General features: G+C 42.3%; 1 protein-coding gene across 1 annotated transcript in view; it reads right to left on the bottom strand.

Annotated features, from left to right (window-relative positions):
• Positions 1-1,590: 1,590 nt before the first annotated feature.
• llgl1 (LLGL scribble cell polarity complex component 1) overlaps positions 1,591-14,698 on the bottom strand; it is a 31,465-nt gene continuing 18,357 nt past the window's right edge. The window contains exons 8-24 of the mRNA XM_026324721.1: positions 14,457-14,511; positions 13,914-14,068; positions 13,575-13,795; positions 11,827-11,894; positions 10,752-10,926; positions 9,458-9,562; positions 8,604-8,896; positions 8,319-8,469; positions 8,106-8,244; positions 7,673-7,986; positions 7,332-7,523; positions 7,146-7,218; positions 6,853-6,967; positions 5,771-5,835; positions 5,094-5,229; positions 4,860-4,942; positions 1,591-3,827 (exon numbers count right to left, since the gene is read on the bottom strand). Coding sequence (XP_026180506.1) covers positions 4,864-4,942; positions 5,094-5,229; positions 5,771-5,835; positions 6,853-6,967; positions 7,146-7,218; positions 7,332-7,523; positions 7,673-7,986; positions 8,106-8,244; positions 8,319-8,469; positions 8,604-8,896; positions 9,458-9,562; positions 10,752-10,926; positions 11,827-11,894; positions 13,575-13,795; positions 13,914-14,068; positions 14,457-14,511 — 2,336 coding nt within the window. The 3' untranslated portion in view covers positions 1,591-3,827; positions 4,860-4,863. The remainder of the gene's footprint in view (positions 3,828-4,859; positions 4,943-5,093; positions 5,230-5,770; positions 5,836-6,852; positions 6,968-7,145; positions 7,219-7,331; positions 7,524-7,672; positions 7,987-8,105; positions 8,245-8,318; positions 8,470-8,603; positions 8,897-9,457; positions 9,563-10,751; positions 10,927-11,826; positions 11,895-13,574; positions 13,796-13,913; positions 14,069-14,456; positions 14,512-14,698) is intronic.

Genomic DNA, 14,698 nt, shown 5'->3' with positions numbered 1-14,698 from the left:
TACTGAAAACACAACTAAACCCAGAATCCAGCTGCAAATACTGAAAACACAACTACACCGAGAAACCACCTGCAAATACAGAATCCACAACTAAACCGAGAAACGAGCTGCAAATACTGAATCCACAACTAAACCGAGAAACCAGCTGCAAATACTGAATCCACAACTAAACCAAGAATCCACCGGCAAATACTGAAAACACAACTACACCCAGAAACCAGATGCAAATACTAAAAACACAACTAAATACAGAATCCAGCTGCAGGTGGTGAAAACAACTCACCACATTTCTGTATTTGGTTTGTGTTTTGTCTATTCCCATGTGTTTCCTAAAGTTACAGTGCACTGGGCACTCCTGGAAACTGTACCCTGCACAACAACAGGTGTTTTAAGGTCCTGATTAATTAGACCATGATAATACTGGTTTTTCAATATCATCAAACCCATATATCGAAGATAACAACTCTGTAGTCTCAATCTGACTGGTAAAAAACTGGAGTCCTTAGAGAGGGTCCAATCAGCCAAAATCATTTAAATCACCTGTGTATGTTGAAGCTTTCAGTCTTAAAGGACTAGTAAAGGATTGAAAGAAATGCACTTACCAGTATTTGAGCTCTTGCTGAGAGTGAGTGGATCATATCAGCTGACATTCTCTGTCTAGGGCTGGTGGGTATCTGCAGTCCAACATCTTCCTGAAGGTGTATAAACATTCAACATCAGCATCAGAGTGATAAAACAATGTTTGACACACACAGTACTAGATACTACACTTCTGCCAGTTAGTTTAAATACAAAACATACAACAAAATATCCAACAACGTTATGCCTTTAGGAATTTGAACTGTTTTCACATGTTTTTAGTGAACAAACCATCTGACTCGACCTTTAGTTGATGGTTTAGTTGTTTCAAGTCTTTATGCTAAACAAGCTAAGCTAACTAACGGCTAGCTCGAGCTACATACGACTGTAGCTACTCTTTATTCGTGGGTGTTATCACTTAACTCTCAAAGAAGAAACAAACACTGGTAAATGTACTAAGCATTTAAATTTTTAACGTCAAGATTAGAAACGTAAGGGTTTGTTTTTTGCTGTCAAAGCCTGGATAGCTCTTCGCCAAGTCTCAATGTTATGCTAAGCTAAGCGGATGCTAATGGTAGTTACGTAGCTATTTAAAATCTGTACACGGCAACTTACATTGGTTTGACAACACTCACCTAAACTCTGTGTTTACACTCGGTATTCCCCGAATCATCAGGCTCTTACAACAATTACAAAAATAAAACATTAATTTTAGTGTGTTTTTCGGGGTTAGACCATTCCGACTTCACAAACGCAAAGATGGCGACAGGAAGTGACGTTGTCTTCCACTTTGGGCAAAGTGCCGCGAAAACATAAGACTAACGTCTCAAAAATTAGACTAAAATATCTTCCGCATTTTTTTTTTGTTTTTTGGACTAAAACTAGATTTAGTCAACGAAACAAAATGGTATAATGCATGGGAACAATACAGTATCTCAAGCTTATGCAGTAATAAGGCAGGGGACAAGATATTTCATGGCTACCCATTAAAAAACAATCACAAACCGCAAGTTTTATACAGTAAATAATTTTATTAACATTCACAATTCTTTATCAGCCAAGATGCTAAAAGACAATTAAAATTCTACACGTGAAACTGAACAATAAAGTAGAAACAATACATTTTAATTGTGGAATTAAAAAACTGCCAGCTGTAGCATGAAAGGGTTAATTATCTGTGCATCAACACCAAAAAGCTAACACAAAAAGCAGTAACATGACTCCTACCTGTTCAGCTACATTTGTTAATGATGAGGTCCCTTTTACGTTTAGTTTTGTTGGGGTGAGGTGATCAAGACGTTAGAAATATTGAGCGGTTTTTAGGCTATGACAGGTTCCTAACATTTTATTCTATCATCGGCTTGCATGATAAACCTGTCTTCTGTAAACCTAGATATAGATACTGTATATATTTTGCTTTACAACAGTACAACTTAAAAAAAAAAAGTGAGGGAGGGGTGTGTGTAAAATATTGGTAAACAAAGATCTGTATCTAGCCAATATTACCCAATATGCACCAATTCACAGAACCTCAAAAGAGAAATCTCCTGGTTGCAACACAGAACATTACACTTGGCCTTAACACAGACTTTGCTTCCTTTGCCACACTTCCCTGAGTCCCATCAACAAGATTTCTGCATGAGATGAAGGAAGGATCGACTTTAGCTTCATTTGATCACATTCTTTACCTTTAGCCCCTTGTCTTTATCTTTGAATTGCTAAGGAAAGTTTATTTTCATCAGTTTTATCAAACTAGTGCGAATAAGAGGATAAAAAAATAAAACTTTCTCATTATCCTGAGCTCTCAGGTGTTGTACAATAATACTCTAACTTCATATCACATGGTCCCAATGTGCACAGCTTTCTTATTGTAAAGCTCAGAGGACAGGGGTGTCACATGGAAAGCATAAGAAGGTATAAAATGGAAAAAGCAGCCAGATGTTTTGCTGATCTCACTGCAGATGGGTCATACCGTTACACCTCTATGCTGCACTCCTCTGACATCACCAATGTTGACTGATAAAACCAGAATTAATCAAATTTAGACCAAGATGCAAAGAATGTGTTTGTAGCTCAGGTTGTGCATTTAACACTAAAGGTGTCATAAACATATTGCCTCATCCCAATCTATGCCAGTCCCACAGTACCAGCACCACCTTCATTCACCACATTAGAGTCACTGCAAATTCTTTCCTGTTGCATCCCAAAATGTAGCCATCATTTAAATATCTTTCCTTTTTCCAAAAACCGTAGAAAACATCTGATAGAGCATCAATCTTTGCAGTACAAAGCACCTTAATTATCCCAGTGTTCATTTTTTCCTTCAACACCCACAGCTTCTTTTACCCTTGTGAAAATGTGCTTTAGCGTAACACTGCTTTGAAAATAGTTGATTATGTTACCCAGTGAACAGGTGCACTGGATTTACGCCACAGGAAAAACATGATACTGGGTAAAGCAATTCAACTGGCCTTACTGCCACCTACAAGGATAGAAAGGAAATGCTACAACAATTACAAAACTCAAATATTCAAAATACTTCCATTTTCTAGCCATGACTCTTCAAAACACTACAATGCTCCCTATCAGTCTCTGCTGGATATCCTCAGTTCATAAACATGGGCCATTCCCAGGGCTGTGGTTTCATTAAGCAGCACGCAGAAAAATCCTTCACATCCTCTCATGTGCACAAGAAATCAACAAGGGCACCAAGTTGCGACGGTGGGAAAACTCAGACCGAGCCCAGCACATCACAGAGCTGTAATTAAAAAAGTAAAAACATGGAAACTTCACTGTTAAGTCTCTTCTGCAGTTTGTAACAGCCTTTTCCTCAAAGGCTGAGCCACAGCCATTACGCCTGGAAAACACACTGTCAACTTCAGGTCCCTATGCGAAGGACTAAGAGGTGCACAATCAACGATAGGAATTTCATTTTCAGTTCCGTTTTAGTTCTTGAAATCAGAACCATCATCTCCAATTCCATCCAGAGCGGGACATGATGTCATGTTTCCAAATCTGTGACAGAAGACCAAGAAGATGTTCTTCTTCCAGTAGAAGAAGCCACAACCAGAGTCTTTAACATCGTTTCTTTAACATTGTCTGTATTGAGGCATTCCTCCCAGTGTGTGCCAGGCCAACAGGAGAGTGCAGAGTGCTTGCAGGGGGCTCGACCGTGGGCTGATGGCAGATGTTTGTGGTCCAGCACTGAAATCTAGTCCATCCAGGCCATTTGAGCCTTCACTGCAATACTTCAACAACAATCAGAAGGAAGAATGAGCAAAAAAACACGTCAGATGAAAATAATTGATTAAATAAAAAATGATTTATGTCTGCTCTAATTAACATATATAACAAAATATAAATTAATCATATTCAGTGTCTGCAGAAATGAGAAATTATAGTTCAACTTTAATCAATTTGCAAAAAAAAAAAAAAAGCTGTTTTCACTAAACTGATGGGCAAAAATGGGATTTTATCCATTTAAAATTAAACCTTCAACATCAAGTTTGCAAAAAGTTAAGGAGTTCCTTCTGAAACAATTTCTATAATATCAAATGCACATCTTACATAGATATTTTACAAAATAATGTACAGAATGTGCACTGAAGTATTATGTGTATTTTCAGATGGAACCAGCAGAGGGGGCCATATAGATGTGTTAGTCAACATCTATAAGTCACCTCGTGATTTAGGAGTCTTGATGAGTCCTGATGAGTCCACTAAGTTCTCAGTGCACATACGTTGGTAGCAGTTGTGTAAAAGCTGTGATTTCTGCAGAAGCTCACAGTAACAAAGAGATGTACTGTAAATGTTCTACAGAGGGGTCAGGTGCAACTTTTTTTTTTGTTTTTTTTTAAATGTCAAGACTTCAATCTAAGCAAATTGGTATAATGAATTTAGGGACTACACAATCCTGGGTGAGCTCCAAGTAGAGCACAAAGTTAGTGAAAAAACTACTGAGCTACAGTTGGACCAATGTGCTCCATCAGCCTGGATAGAAATGATTCCAGCACCACTAGTTTTTCAAAGACAGACTGAAGGGAAACAGGGTGGGACAGAACCAGTCTTTGAAGTTTGCATAACCTGGACCAGCTCCATCAGAAACAGGTGTGTGTGTGTGTATCTGCAGACCGTCCCTCAGCCTGACCCATCTGGTTCTTATGTATGTGGGTGTGTTTGCGTCTGCCTGCCCTCAAGCTAGAGTGAGCTCATGCTGTTGGGTTTGTGCGACTACAATGAGAAATAAAAGCATTTACCCTGTCAATCTGCGCGTCTCTCACCTGTTCAGTTGATGAGGATGCCAGTTGATCGTTCCTCCTCCTCTTTAATGTTCTTAAGGTTGTTCTCTGCCTCGTCCACAGTGCTGCACAGCACACACACAAACCACAGCTTGATTCTTGTCTTTGAAAATACATTTATATCCTATACATGTATATACAGCCACCCCCCGCCCCTCAGAATACAAATCATGATGGAAATCATACAGATTAAAATATTAAAGTGTGTGTGCCTACGTTAGGAAATCCCTGACGTCCTCCACAGTGATTTCTCCAGTGGAGTCGAGGGTGAGGTCAGCACAGCTGAGAGGGGAGTCCAGCGGGGTGTCCAGGATCGGGGAGGACAGGGTGCTTGGAGACTCCTCTGTTTGTCCTGTGAGGGAGAAACCCAGAGTGTGTGATGTGTCTGCAGCATGTTTCTGAAAGGTGTGTGTGGAAAAACTCTCCCAGCAATGTTGGAGTGAATGAATAAAGCAGCTTGAAAACAACTTTATCGCAGTTTGCTAGAATCATTGAAAGAGTTACACCTCGACAAGGTTCTTTAATTTGATAAAGATGAACAAAACTGGGGAGTTGACTAGCACAAATACATTTACAATCTCTATGAATGTTAAAAATTCAAATTTCTTTTTTGTTACTTCTTGTTCAAGGGCCCATATTTGTATTTTTCCTACAGGATCGAAAGGGCTTCTCAAAATCTGGTCTTGAGCCATGAAAAATGCTCTACTCAATATTTTTATGTTAATGACAGCTTTTACTGTGAAGAGCAGCTCGTTATCAACCAATCCTGCAGTTTTCCCCCTCAGCTCTACAGGAGGACAGATGGGGACAGAAATAAGAGGAAAGAAAAGCACGAGAACACCAGTGTGTGTGTGTGTGTGTGTTTGTGTGCGTGTGTGCGTGCGCAGACCCACCCTCAGCCTGACCCATCTGGTTCTTATGGGTACCGTTGGCCTGAGGCTGTGCCATCATACCATCACTGAGGAGAAAGGAGAACACAGCGTTTACTTTGGCAGCAGATGGACTAATATAAAGTAATAACAGTAAAATCATGTTTTGGTTTATTCAAACAGTCGATCAACAGACAGGTGGACAGACAGATAAAACTTTACCATTCAAAACTTGGGCTAATTAATCTACATGTATAGAGTTCTCAAAAGCAGAATGGGAGGCAGAGCCTTTAGCTATCAAGCTCCTCTCCTGTGGAACCAGCTCTCAGCCTGGGTTCAGGAGGCAGACACTCTCTGTACTTTTAAGGCTTAAAACCTTCCTCTTTGACAAAGCATATAGTTAGGGCTGGCTTCAGGCAACCCTGAACCATCCCTTAGTTAGTTATGCTGCTATAAGCCTAGACTGCCCGAGGACCATCGGTGCACTGAGCTCCCCTACCCTAACCCCCCCCCACCCTTCTCTCCCACCTCATGTATATTCCACCATTGAATGTTACTAACCTTGTGCTCTCTCTCTCCCCTAGTTTGTGCTCTCTCCCTCTCTCTCTCTCTCTCTCTCTCTCTGTACCTTCTGCAGGTGTCCCTGGTCCTGGACCTGTATATCGCTGATCTGCAGATACTGGCCCCACCAACTTGCAGTGTCTATTTGTTGTTTATTGTTGCTGTTCTTTTCTCTCTGCTCTATCCACTCACCCCAACCGGTCGAGGCAGATGGCCGCCCAAACTGAGCCCGGTTCTGCTGGAGGTTTTTTTTCTTCCATTAAAGGGAGTTTTCCTCTCCACTGTCGCCAAGTGCTTGCTCATAAGGGAATTGTTGGGTTCTTAGTTTTAGTTTTTGTAAAGTGCCTTGAGATGATTTGTATTGTGATTTGGCGCTATACAAATAAAATTGAATTGAATCGCTATACAAATAAATTGAATTATAGGGCTGATAGGGGAAACAAATGAGCTTAAACCAGCTAATTTTGAGCGTGGACAGACAAAAGATGTGTGTCCTAGTAAAGACTGTGTCCCTGACAGTCACTGACTGAGTGTGAGTGTGTTACCTGGCAGGTGTGGGATCCAGTGGTCGGTCCAGCTGAACGGAGCAGAGCGGCTCAGTGAGGACCTTGGCTGACAGTGAGAACCTCTCATACTCTGAGGGAGAGATGAGGTAAAACCCTGAGGGGAAGAACACAAACAACAGGACAGTGATTCACCAGCTGACAACACTCTCCTTTTTAAATATTATTTTTATATTTCACAGTTCTAAGCATTGAGATGCTAATATGCTCCAACTGTCACTGTCTGAATGAACCAGGATTTTCATTTTTATTAAAATGGGATGTTTTCTCCTCACCCTGCCCATTCTTAGTGAAGACGCAGGATGCAATTCCGCTGATGTCTTCTTTGCGAATGCAGTCGTAGCGCACCTGAAGACACACAAAGAGCTCAATTATTAGTGCGTTATTAAAAACATGCATGTTATCATACTCTGACAACAGCAGTGCTGCACAATTACTAGAGAATGAACAGAAGAGCCTACCTGTGGTCGCAGGCCTGGTATGTTAAACAGGTGCATGTCTCCCAGGTTGGTCAGACAGACCAGGGTGTGTTCACTGTAGTCTTCCTGAGCCGTGGAGCTGAAAACCACCAGGGCCACCTTCCTCACCCGACAGCCTTCGTGTGCTGTCAGTTTGAACTTAGTTTTAGCACTCACCTTGGGAAGGGAGAACACCTGCAGAGTGAACACAGTAGCCAGGATTTAGTGTTTGACTGTCTCCAGAGCCCAACCAGAACCTTTTGTTGATATTCTTCCTCCATAAAACAAAAGGAACAAATGCCTGGAAGAAAAGGCTAGAGCTGAAATGTGTTTAAAGCTGCTACCTTGAGCTGCTCTTCTGATGCGATGAGGACAGAATGAGCGTTGGTCATTTCCGGAGCAATGGCGAGGTCCTGGGCTGCTTCATATGGGTCCGGTAATGGTTTCCCCCGACCATCCAACACGCAAATGGACACCACAGGGGCCCTATGCATCAGCTGGATCTCTTTACCCAACACCGCCTCCACACATACACTACTTTCACTCGCACCACCACGCTCACACGCACGCCCTGAGCCTATGCCAGGTACCTCCAGAGCGTAGGCGTACACGCTGCCTGAGTTAGTGCCTGCCCACAGGGTGGGGCCGTGGTGTGTACCTGGCAGATACAGCAGAAAAAAAAAATAAAATAAAAATAGAAATTATTTTAAATAACTGAAGAGACAAAACAGATTCAAGGCTGTATTGTTCCTCATCTTGACCGGTAAGTAAACGCACTATCACGCAGGAAAGTGTCCGCAAAACAAAGACATCTGACCACTCCAGACAGCGAGTCGTCTGCTGACCGAGGTTCAATCCTTCGCTGCACTGGAGCTACTTCCTCCTGCTCTGCTAAAGCAGCGTTGGCCTCTTGGACCTGTGGGAAGTCACAAGATGCTGAAATAAACTGTTGTGTGTGTCCCTCTTACCACTAAAATAAACTACCATTACCTTGCTGGTGGGTGTGCTGATGGTGCGTTTCTTCCCAGACACCCTGCTCTTGCGGATGCGTCTGAAGCTCTGTCGTAAGGACTTTTTCAAGGACTTGACTCTGGACAGGGGGCCCTCCATTGCCAGAGAGTCATTAGGATGCAGAGTACACCTATGGGAAACACACAGAACAGCAGGGTGTTGTGTATTTATCCTTTCGTAGTTTGGGCCCAGAGATTTTGTATAAATCCTGAAATGTCCGTTATTTGCCTGGTAATTTCCTGAGCTGTGACTGTGTGTCCCTACCTGGCCAACACAGCGTTTCGTCTGTGGTAGTCGAACAGGCCAAATCCATGACTCGTTCCAAAGGCGATCAGATTCCACTCTGCATGTAAGGCCACCGCCGTCACAGAGGCTGGGGGCAGGCACTGCACCAGTACCAGTGGCTGAAAGCCGGGAGGAAAAGGTGCAGGTTTAAGACGTGGCTCCAACCTGTCATGGCCCTTCCAGGTAAAGCCCTCCCTGTCCTGCAGCAGATCGACCACCGACACATCCACCAAGTGGTCCGAGCGCTCGTCACTCAAACCCAACACAATCACCTGCAGAGATGGAAGAAAAGAAACCTGATTTTAACTCTAAAGGGTTTACGACTGTGCAGAGAACATCGGCAGCAGAAATAAATGTAGTAGCAAAGAACATATATATAGTGCATGCACCCCCACCAGTACACAGGTAGAAGACTTTTTTTTTTTTTAAATGTGGTGTAGTCTATAGGGAAAAAGGGGAAACTATATTTATACTATTAATTTTTATTCATGGCCTCTAGAAGACAAATGCTAATGTTTTCAGATGCCTCGACCTTTCTCCAGCTCTGCCACAATCAGGACAGAACTTCAGCAGGTACACAGAAATAAAGTTTCCTAAACACATACTGGGTGATGAAAACTTTCAGTCACTCTCAGCTGGCATGACACGAGATGAGCACACTGAGGCTCCTTAAAGGATAAGCCTTTTTAATTCAGATTTTTCCATTGTGATACCATCGAGGACAAGCATCACCTTTAAATAACATGAATGGTATGAACACTAAATGTATTGTTTTGTGTTGCACAGAGTTTAGTATGTTTGCATGTGCATTTCCTGTAAACACATTTATTTACCTGTCCAGCTGTTCCAGCCACCACCAGCTTGTTGCTGTATTTGCACAGGCTGATCTTCTGGATGCCCAGCCTGGGGTCATCGCTGTACGGGTCAAAGCAGCCCACCTTCAAACACACACACAAAACACACATCAAGTAGTAGTATCTTGCAAATTTATGTCCATAAACTGGGATGCATCTTCTCCCACACCTTTAAGCTGCTACTGATGGTCCTGGTGTATATCTTCTGCCATGTCCAACACCTTTTTCTTAAAATCAATATCATCTCATTCTGAATATTTGACCTGAAACATCCACTAACAAATTTAGTTCAGACCGATGTCAAAACGTCTTCCTCAAGCTCTCCGCCTCCTCCTCCTCCTCCCTCAATGACAGACCCTCTCCTCTTATTCTCTGTCAAATACCATGAGTCTCCCCCCCACCCCCCACCCCCCCACTAAACAAGGAGTAGGAGAAGCTGGTCACTAAGACACACACACACACAGAGAAAGAGTGGGCTGATGGGTCTGGTTTTCATTATACAGGAGAAAAAAGGGAAAGGCTCTTCATCCCATATGAGGGCCACATTCCTGAACATGCAGCTCCGTTACCACAGGATACAGGAGGAAAGGTGGAGGGGGGTAAAAGAGTGAAAAGGAAGAAAAGAAGAGTAAAAGGAAGGAGAAAAGGCCGCTAAGTGTGTGTGTGTGTGTGTGTGTGGACACTAATCTTTTTTTCACTGTTGAATGCATCACTTCACTTCATTACAAGATCAACTTCTACACTTTTACTTATTTATGATTCCAGATGTTATATGCTGATTTTGGACACCCACCTAAACACATTTCCAACTGTAAAAGCAGTTCATTTAAACATTCACCAAGCTCGCCATTTCCAGAAGCCGAACTTCTCGGCTGGATTCCCTCGAAATGAAATTCTGCTTCACGATGCTGACACTTCATTTAAAATGCACAGAAAACAGCCCATTAAAAGACTGTGGTTCCTTCAGAGTCAAGATTTAATAGGAGGAACAATTGGGTGGGTCTGTCTGAGAACCAAACACATGAAAACAATCAAATGGGAAAATTAGGACACAGATGTAGTGTTATAAGTCTTAGTGTGTGTGTGTGTGTGTGTGTGTGTGTGTGTGTGTGTGTGTGTGTGTGTGTGTGTGTGTGTATAAAATACACACTTTCTATTCCCACAGCCTGTAAATCCTGAAGCTGTGTGTGATTTCACAGGAAAGACTTTCGTTTTTTTTTTTTTTTATATTCTTACCCCCTTCTGACTCATCACATGCCTCTTCAGTTCTCACCTTCCTGAACGGAGGCCATTCCTCCTCCTGCTGCATGTCGGGGTCGTTGCTAGGATCCTGAGAGTCGTCGCTAGGGTCGCAGTCGGTGTGAAAGACATTGGCAGTGCTGAGTTTGTACAGCGGAGTCAGAGCAACACCTGATGCATCCCAGAAACGCACAGTGCCGTCCTCATGCCTGCAAACAAATATTTCTACATGAGTATAATCTGATTTAAAGGATGTCAGCGGACAAACTGACACCTGTTGGACAAACTGCTGCGCCCATGTGATTTCTTTAGACTGGCCATTTTATTAGGTACACTGCCACATTTAATGTGATTAAAAACAATGATCTGTAACATTCGACCTTTATGTTCTTCTGTTTTGTTGAGAGGTGTAGATTCATGTTGTGGGCTGTAATTTAGTGGTATCAAATTTTACAGATTTATACTGAAAATGCTTCAACCACCAGCATGAAATTATGGGATGTACATCTGTTTGCTCAGAAAGAGTCTGCAGCCATGATAGCAACAGCTCAATGTGTGAGGCTGTATTTTGGCACAGTGATGCTTTGTGCTAACATTTGTTTTTGTTTTAACTAAACCAAAATATTGGACAAGTCAATTCCTGCTCTGAAGAATCAGTGTTTGAACCAACACGTCATGAAATCCATCCAGTAGTCCAAAACATTTCAGTCTGAATGCAGCTACCATGGGGAAACACACTAATATCAAAACATTCCTCCTCCTGGTTTCACGCAGTTTTCATTTAACTTTTTGAGTTTCGTTTCAGCTGTGGAATCTCCCCAAATTCCAACCGATCCAGCCGTTTCACTTCCTCCCTCTGTGCCAAACATCTGTAGTCAGCAGAATTCAGTCACAGCATTTTCTAAAGGCAGTGCTGACAAATTCTAGTTTCAAGACGAGTACGAAATGAAAGAAATGGAAAAATCTCTGTGTAGCTTTTAGGCACAGGCGCTTACTGGAAACCATCAAATCTGTACCGGATTTGTGTCATGAAAAAAAGAAAATTTGTTGCACCTGCAGTGTGGACACACAGCCTGTGAGAGAGAGTGTGCGTGTGTGCGTGTAGATACCCTGTCAACAACAGCTCTTGTTGTTTGGGTGGAGGCGCCAGGTTTTTCCCTCCACATATGGGCCAACTCTACACAAAGAGAGACAGGACAAGAGTTAAGATTTCATTGTTTTGACCAAAGCTGCAGGAGATCTATTCGAATATTTAACTTCACATCCACACATCTTAACCCTTTCAATGTCACCGTGACCCCAGCTCAGAATTTACTGGCCTGACACACAGGCATGTGTATACGCAGCAGCATGTGTACACAGAAACTCTCTGCAGCTCAGCTCTTTTGTTGCCTCTGCCAGTCGCTCAGATTTCCTTGCATGGGCTGACAGCCATGATTTACGGGCGTACCAGCTGCGTGTGTGTGTGTGTGTGTGTGTGTGTGTGTGTTGGTCTAATGTGCCACTGATCTAACAGCTGATCCGAGCTACAAAGCCTTTGCAAAGCCTTTAACTGCCTACACCTGCTCTTAAAGTTCACACACTAGCAGCAGGCTGATGGTCACACTCCTGTTGGTTTCCTCATAGCTGACTAGCTGCCAGCCTGCAAGCTCAGATCAACAAGCACCAAATTAGCTACAATAACATCTCTGGGATCAATTTAAAACTGCAATTTATTTTCCATTTACTTCATTTGGTAGAAATCCAAGCTGAACCTCTGAGCATCCTGCTTTATATGTATTAACTATTTACACTGATTAGCATATATACCAGCTACATTTAGAGCATGAGCTGCTTGGCCACATTCGTTTTAAGGCCATTTCACGTTAAGCTGCTTACACACATCTTGAATTTTCCTGTAGCTGAAAATCCTAATGCCATGAATAAACCAATTTTCAGAATATATGGATCATCAATACATGCTGTTGCCATCTACACTTCAATGAGCAGAAATCAGTTCTAACACAAAGAAACCATCTCTGATGACATTTAAATGAACTGAAGAAGTAAATAGCAACATCAATTCACAGAACTAAAAAAAAAAAAAAAAAAAAAAGGTCAATGCTGTGTAGAAAGTCTGAATATTGTGTTTTATCCCTTTTGGTTGTGTGTCTTATATTCACATTTTTAGATAATGGGCCTACTCAGCTGGCACAAAATGGGCCACGTACAACCACAACCATAACCAATAATTACTTTTTTCTAAAACACTGCTTGCACATTTACAAAGAAAACAAAAACACACACAGATATACAATGTGAATAATATATATTAAAGCATTACAACAAAAAACAGTGAAGACTACAGGAAAGGGAAAAGTGATCAGTAGAATGCTATAAGTGATCAAACATGGCATTATATGAAAGAATATGTGTAAAAGTATGTTTTTTTTTTTTCTAATCGGGATTTTAACGTGTACTGAATCTGTGATCCTCAAAACCTCTGGCAGGATCTTCCATAATTTGGGGGCCCTGACTGGGAGGACCCAGTTCAGGCTGTGCACTGGCTCAACAGAGTCAACAGGTCTGAAATGTCCAAAGGGGCCTGCTCTTAGCTTGATAAGTGATTAGATTTTAAAATCAATACAATAACATGGACTGGTAGCCGGGGGGGGAAGGCAGAGCTGGTGTTATGAGATACCATCTGTTAACTTGAGTAAAACGTCTAAGAGCATAATTATTTATTTAAAACATATTTAAGGAGTACCGACTGGGTCACACTAATGAATTTCCATTTCAGGATAACTTCTTCCCCCACCTGTTGAGCGTGCATGTTTCCTATCAAAGTGCTCTGTACAGATCGCAGCATGTTTCTCACCCTGTGCGTGGGCTGCCGGCCCCGCTGTGCTTTACCGGCGTTGGCCAGCCGCTCCCAGAGTTTAGGCGGGACGCTGGAGATGTGGCAGGAGCAGGTGATGGCTGAGGAGTGGAGGGGAGCCAGGTAGGGGGTGGGCAGAGAGGGCCACCCAGGGGTCTGGAGGTCAATTACAACCAGCTCCTCTTCTAGTAACACTACCAACGCAGAGGGGTCATCAAACTCTAATGGGGAAAATACAACAGAGAATTAAGTCCTGAAGCTCCAAAAAAGTGAAGGTGAGCGCTTGAATTAACACGAATGAAGGAATCGATAGACGTGAGAGGACGACCAGATCCTCACCTTTGTCCTGCTCTATGCTGTGGACAGTGAAGAAGTCAATGACTCGGGACGTGAAGTCCAGGGTGACGTGGTCCTTGTCCTTCTGAATGGTCAGACAGTGGCGGTCACCATAGCTGGCTCTGGGCATCCCTCCACTGTATAACAACACTGGGGAACTGGAACAAGGAACATGGATGTGATTCCTGAGAACTCGTCTGGGACAACAAGATTTTCCAATATGACTGGAGATTGGAATTTCCACACTATTTGTTAAAAACCTTTTCAGTTTGGTTAATTACTTTAACATAACACACAGCTTATTTTCTCCACATCTGACTTCATACTTCTCATTTGTACCCTGGTTACCGTAAACTAAAGAAAATTGTCATTTAGAAGCAGGAAACAACTTTTGAATTTATGGGGACATAAGATCCAAGAGAAGAGCTGAAAAGAAGTAAAATAAAAGAAAAGCACTCCAACAATCCCAATCGCCCTGTGTGACCGCAGAGATCAAATTATCTCATACAGTAAATATGTGTCACAGAATAAGGCTTCAACACTCACCCCGTTTGCGTTGTCCTCCACAGGATCTTGTTGATGGCCTTGCAGGGAAAAGGACCTGGGACAGAAAAACCAAGAACATGCAAGACATTAAAGACACTCCAACTACAAAAAGGCCAGAAGAAGAAGAAGACTATGTGAAGGTGGTGTTGGAAGAATTATCCATGCAGATTTAGAATTACAATTATTATATATCGGACCAAACTGAAGAATCAGTGCTACCACACTGAGGAACAGACCTGAGG

The sequence above is a fragment of the Mastacembelus armatus genome, chromosome 8 (genome assembly GCF_900324485.2).
Source record: "Mastacembelus armatus chromosome 8, fMasArm1.2, whole genome shotgun sequence".
Taxonomy (NCBI): Eukaryota; Metazoa; Chordata; class Actinopteri; order Synbranchiformes; family Mastacembelidae; genus Mastacembelus; species Mastacembelus armatus.
The sequence above is the reverse complement of the archived record's forward strand: the minus strand, read 5'-3'. Positions and strand labels throughout refer to the sequence as shown.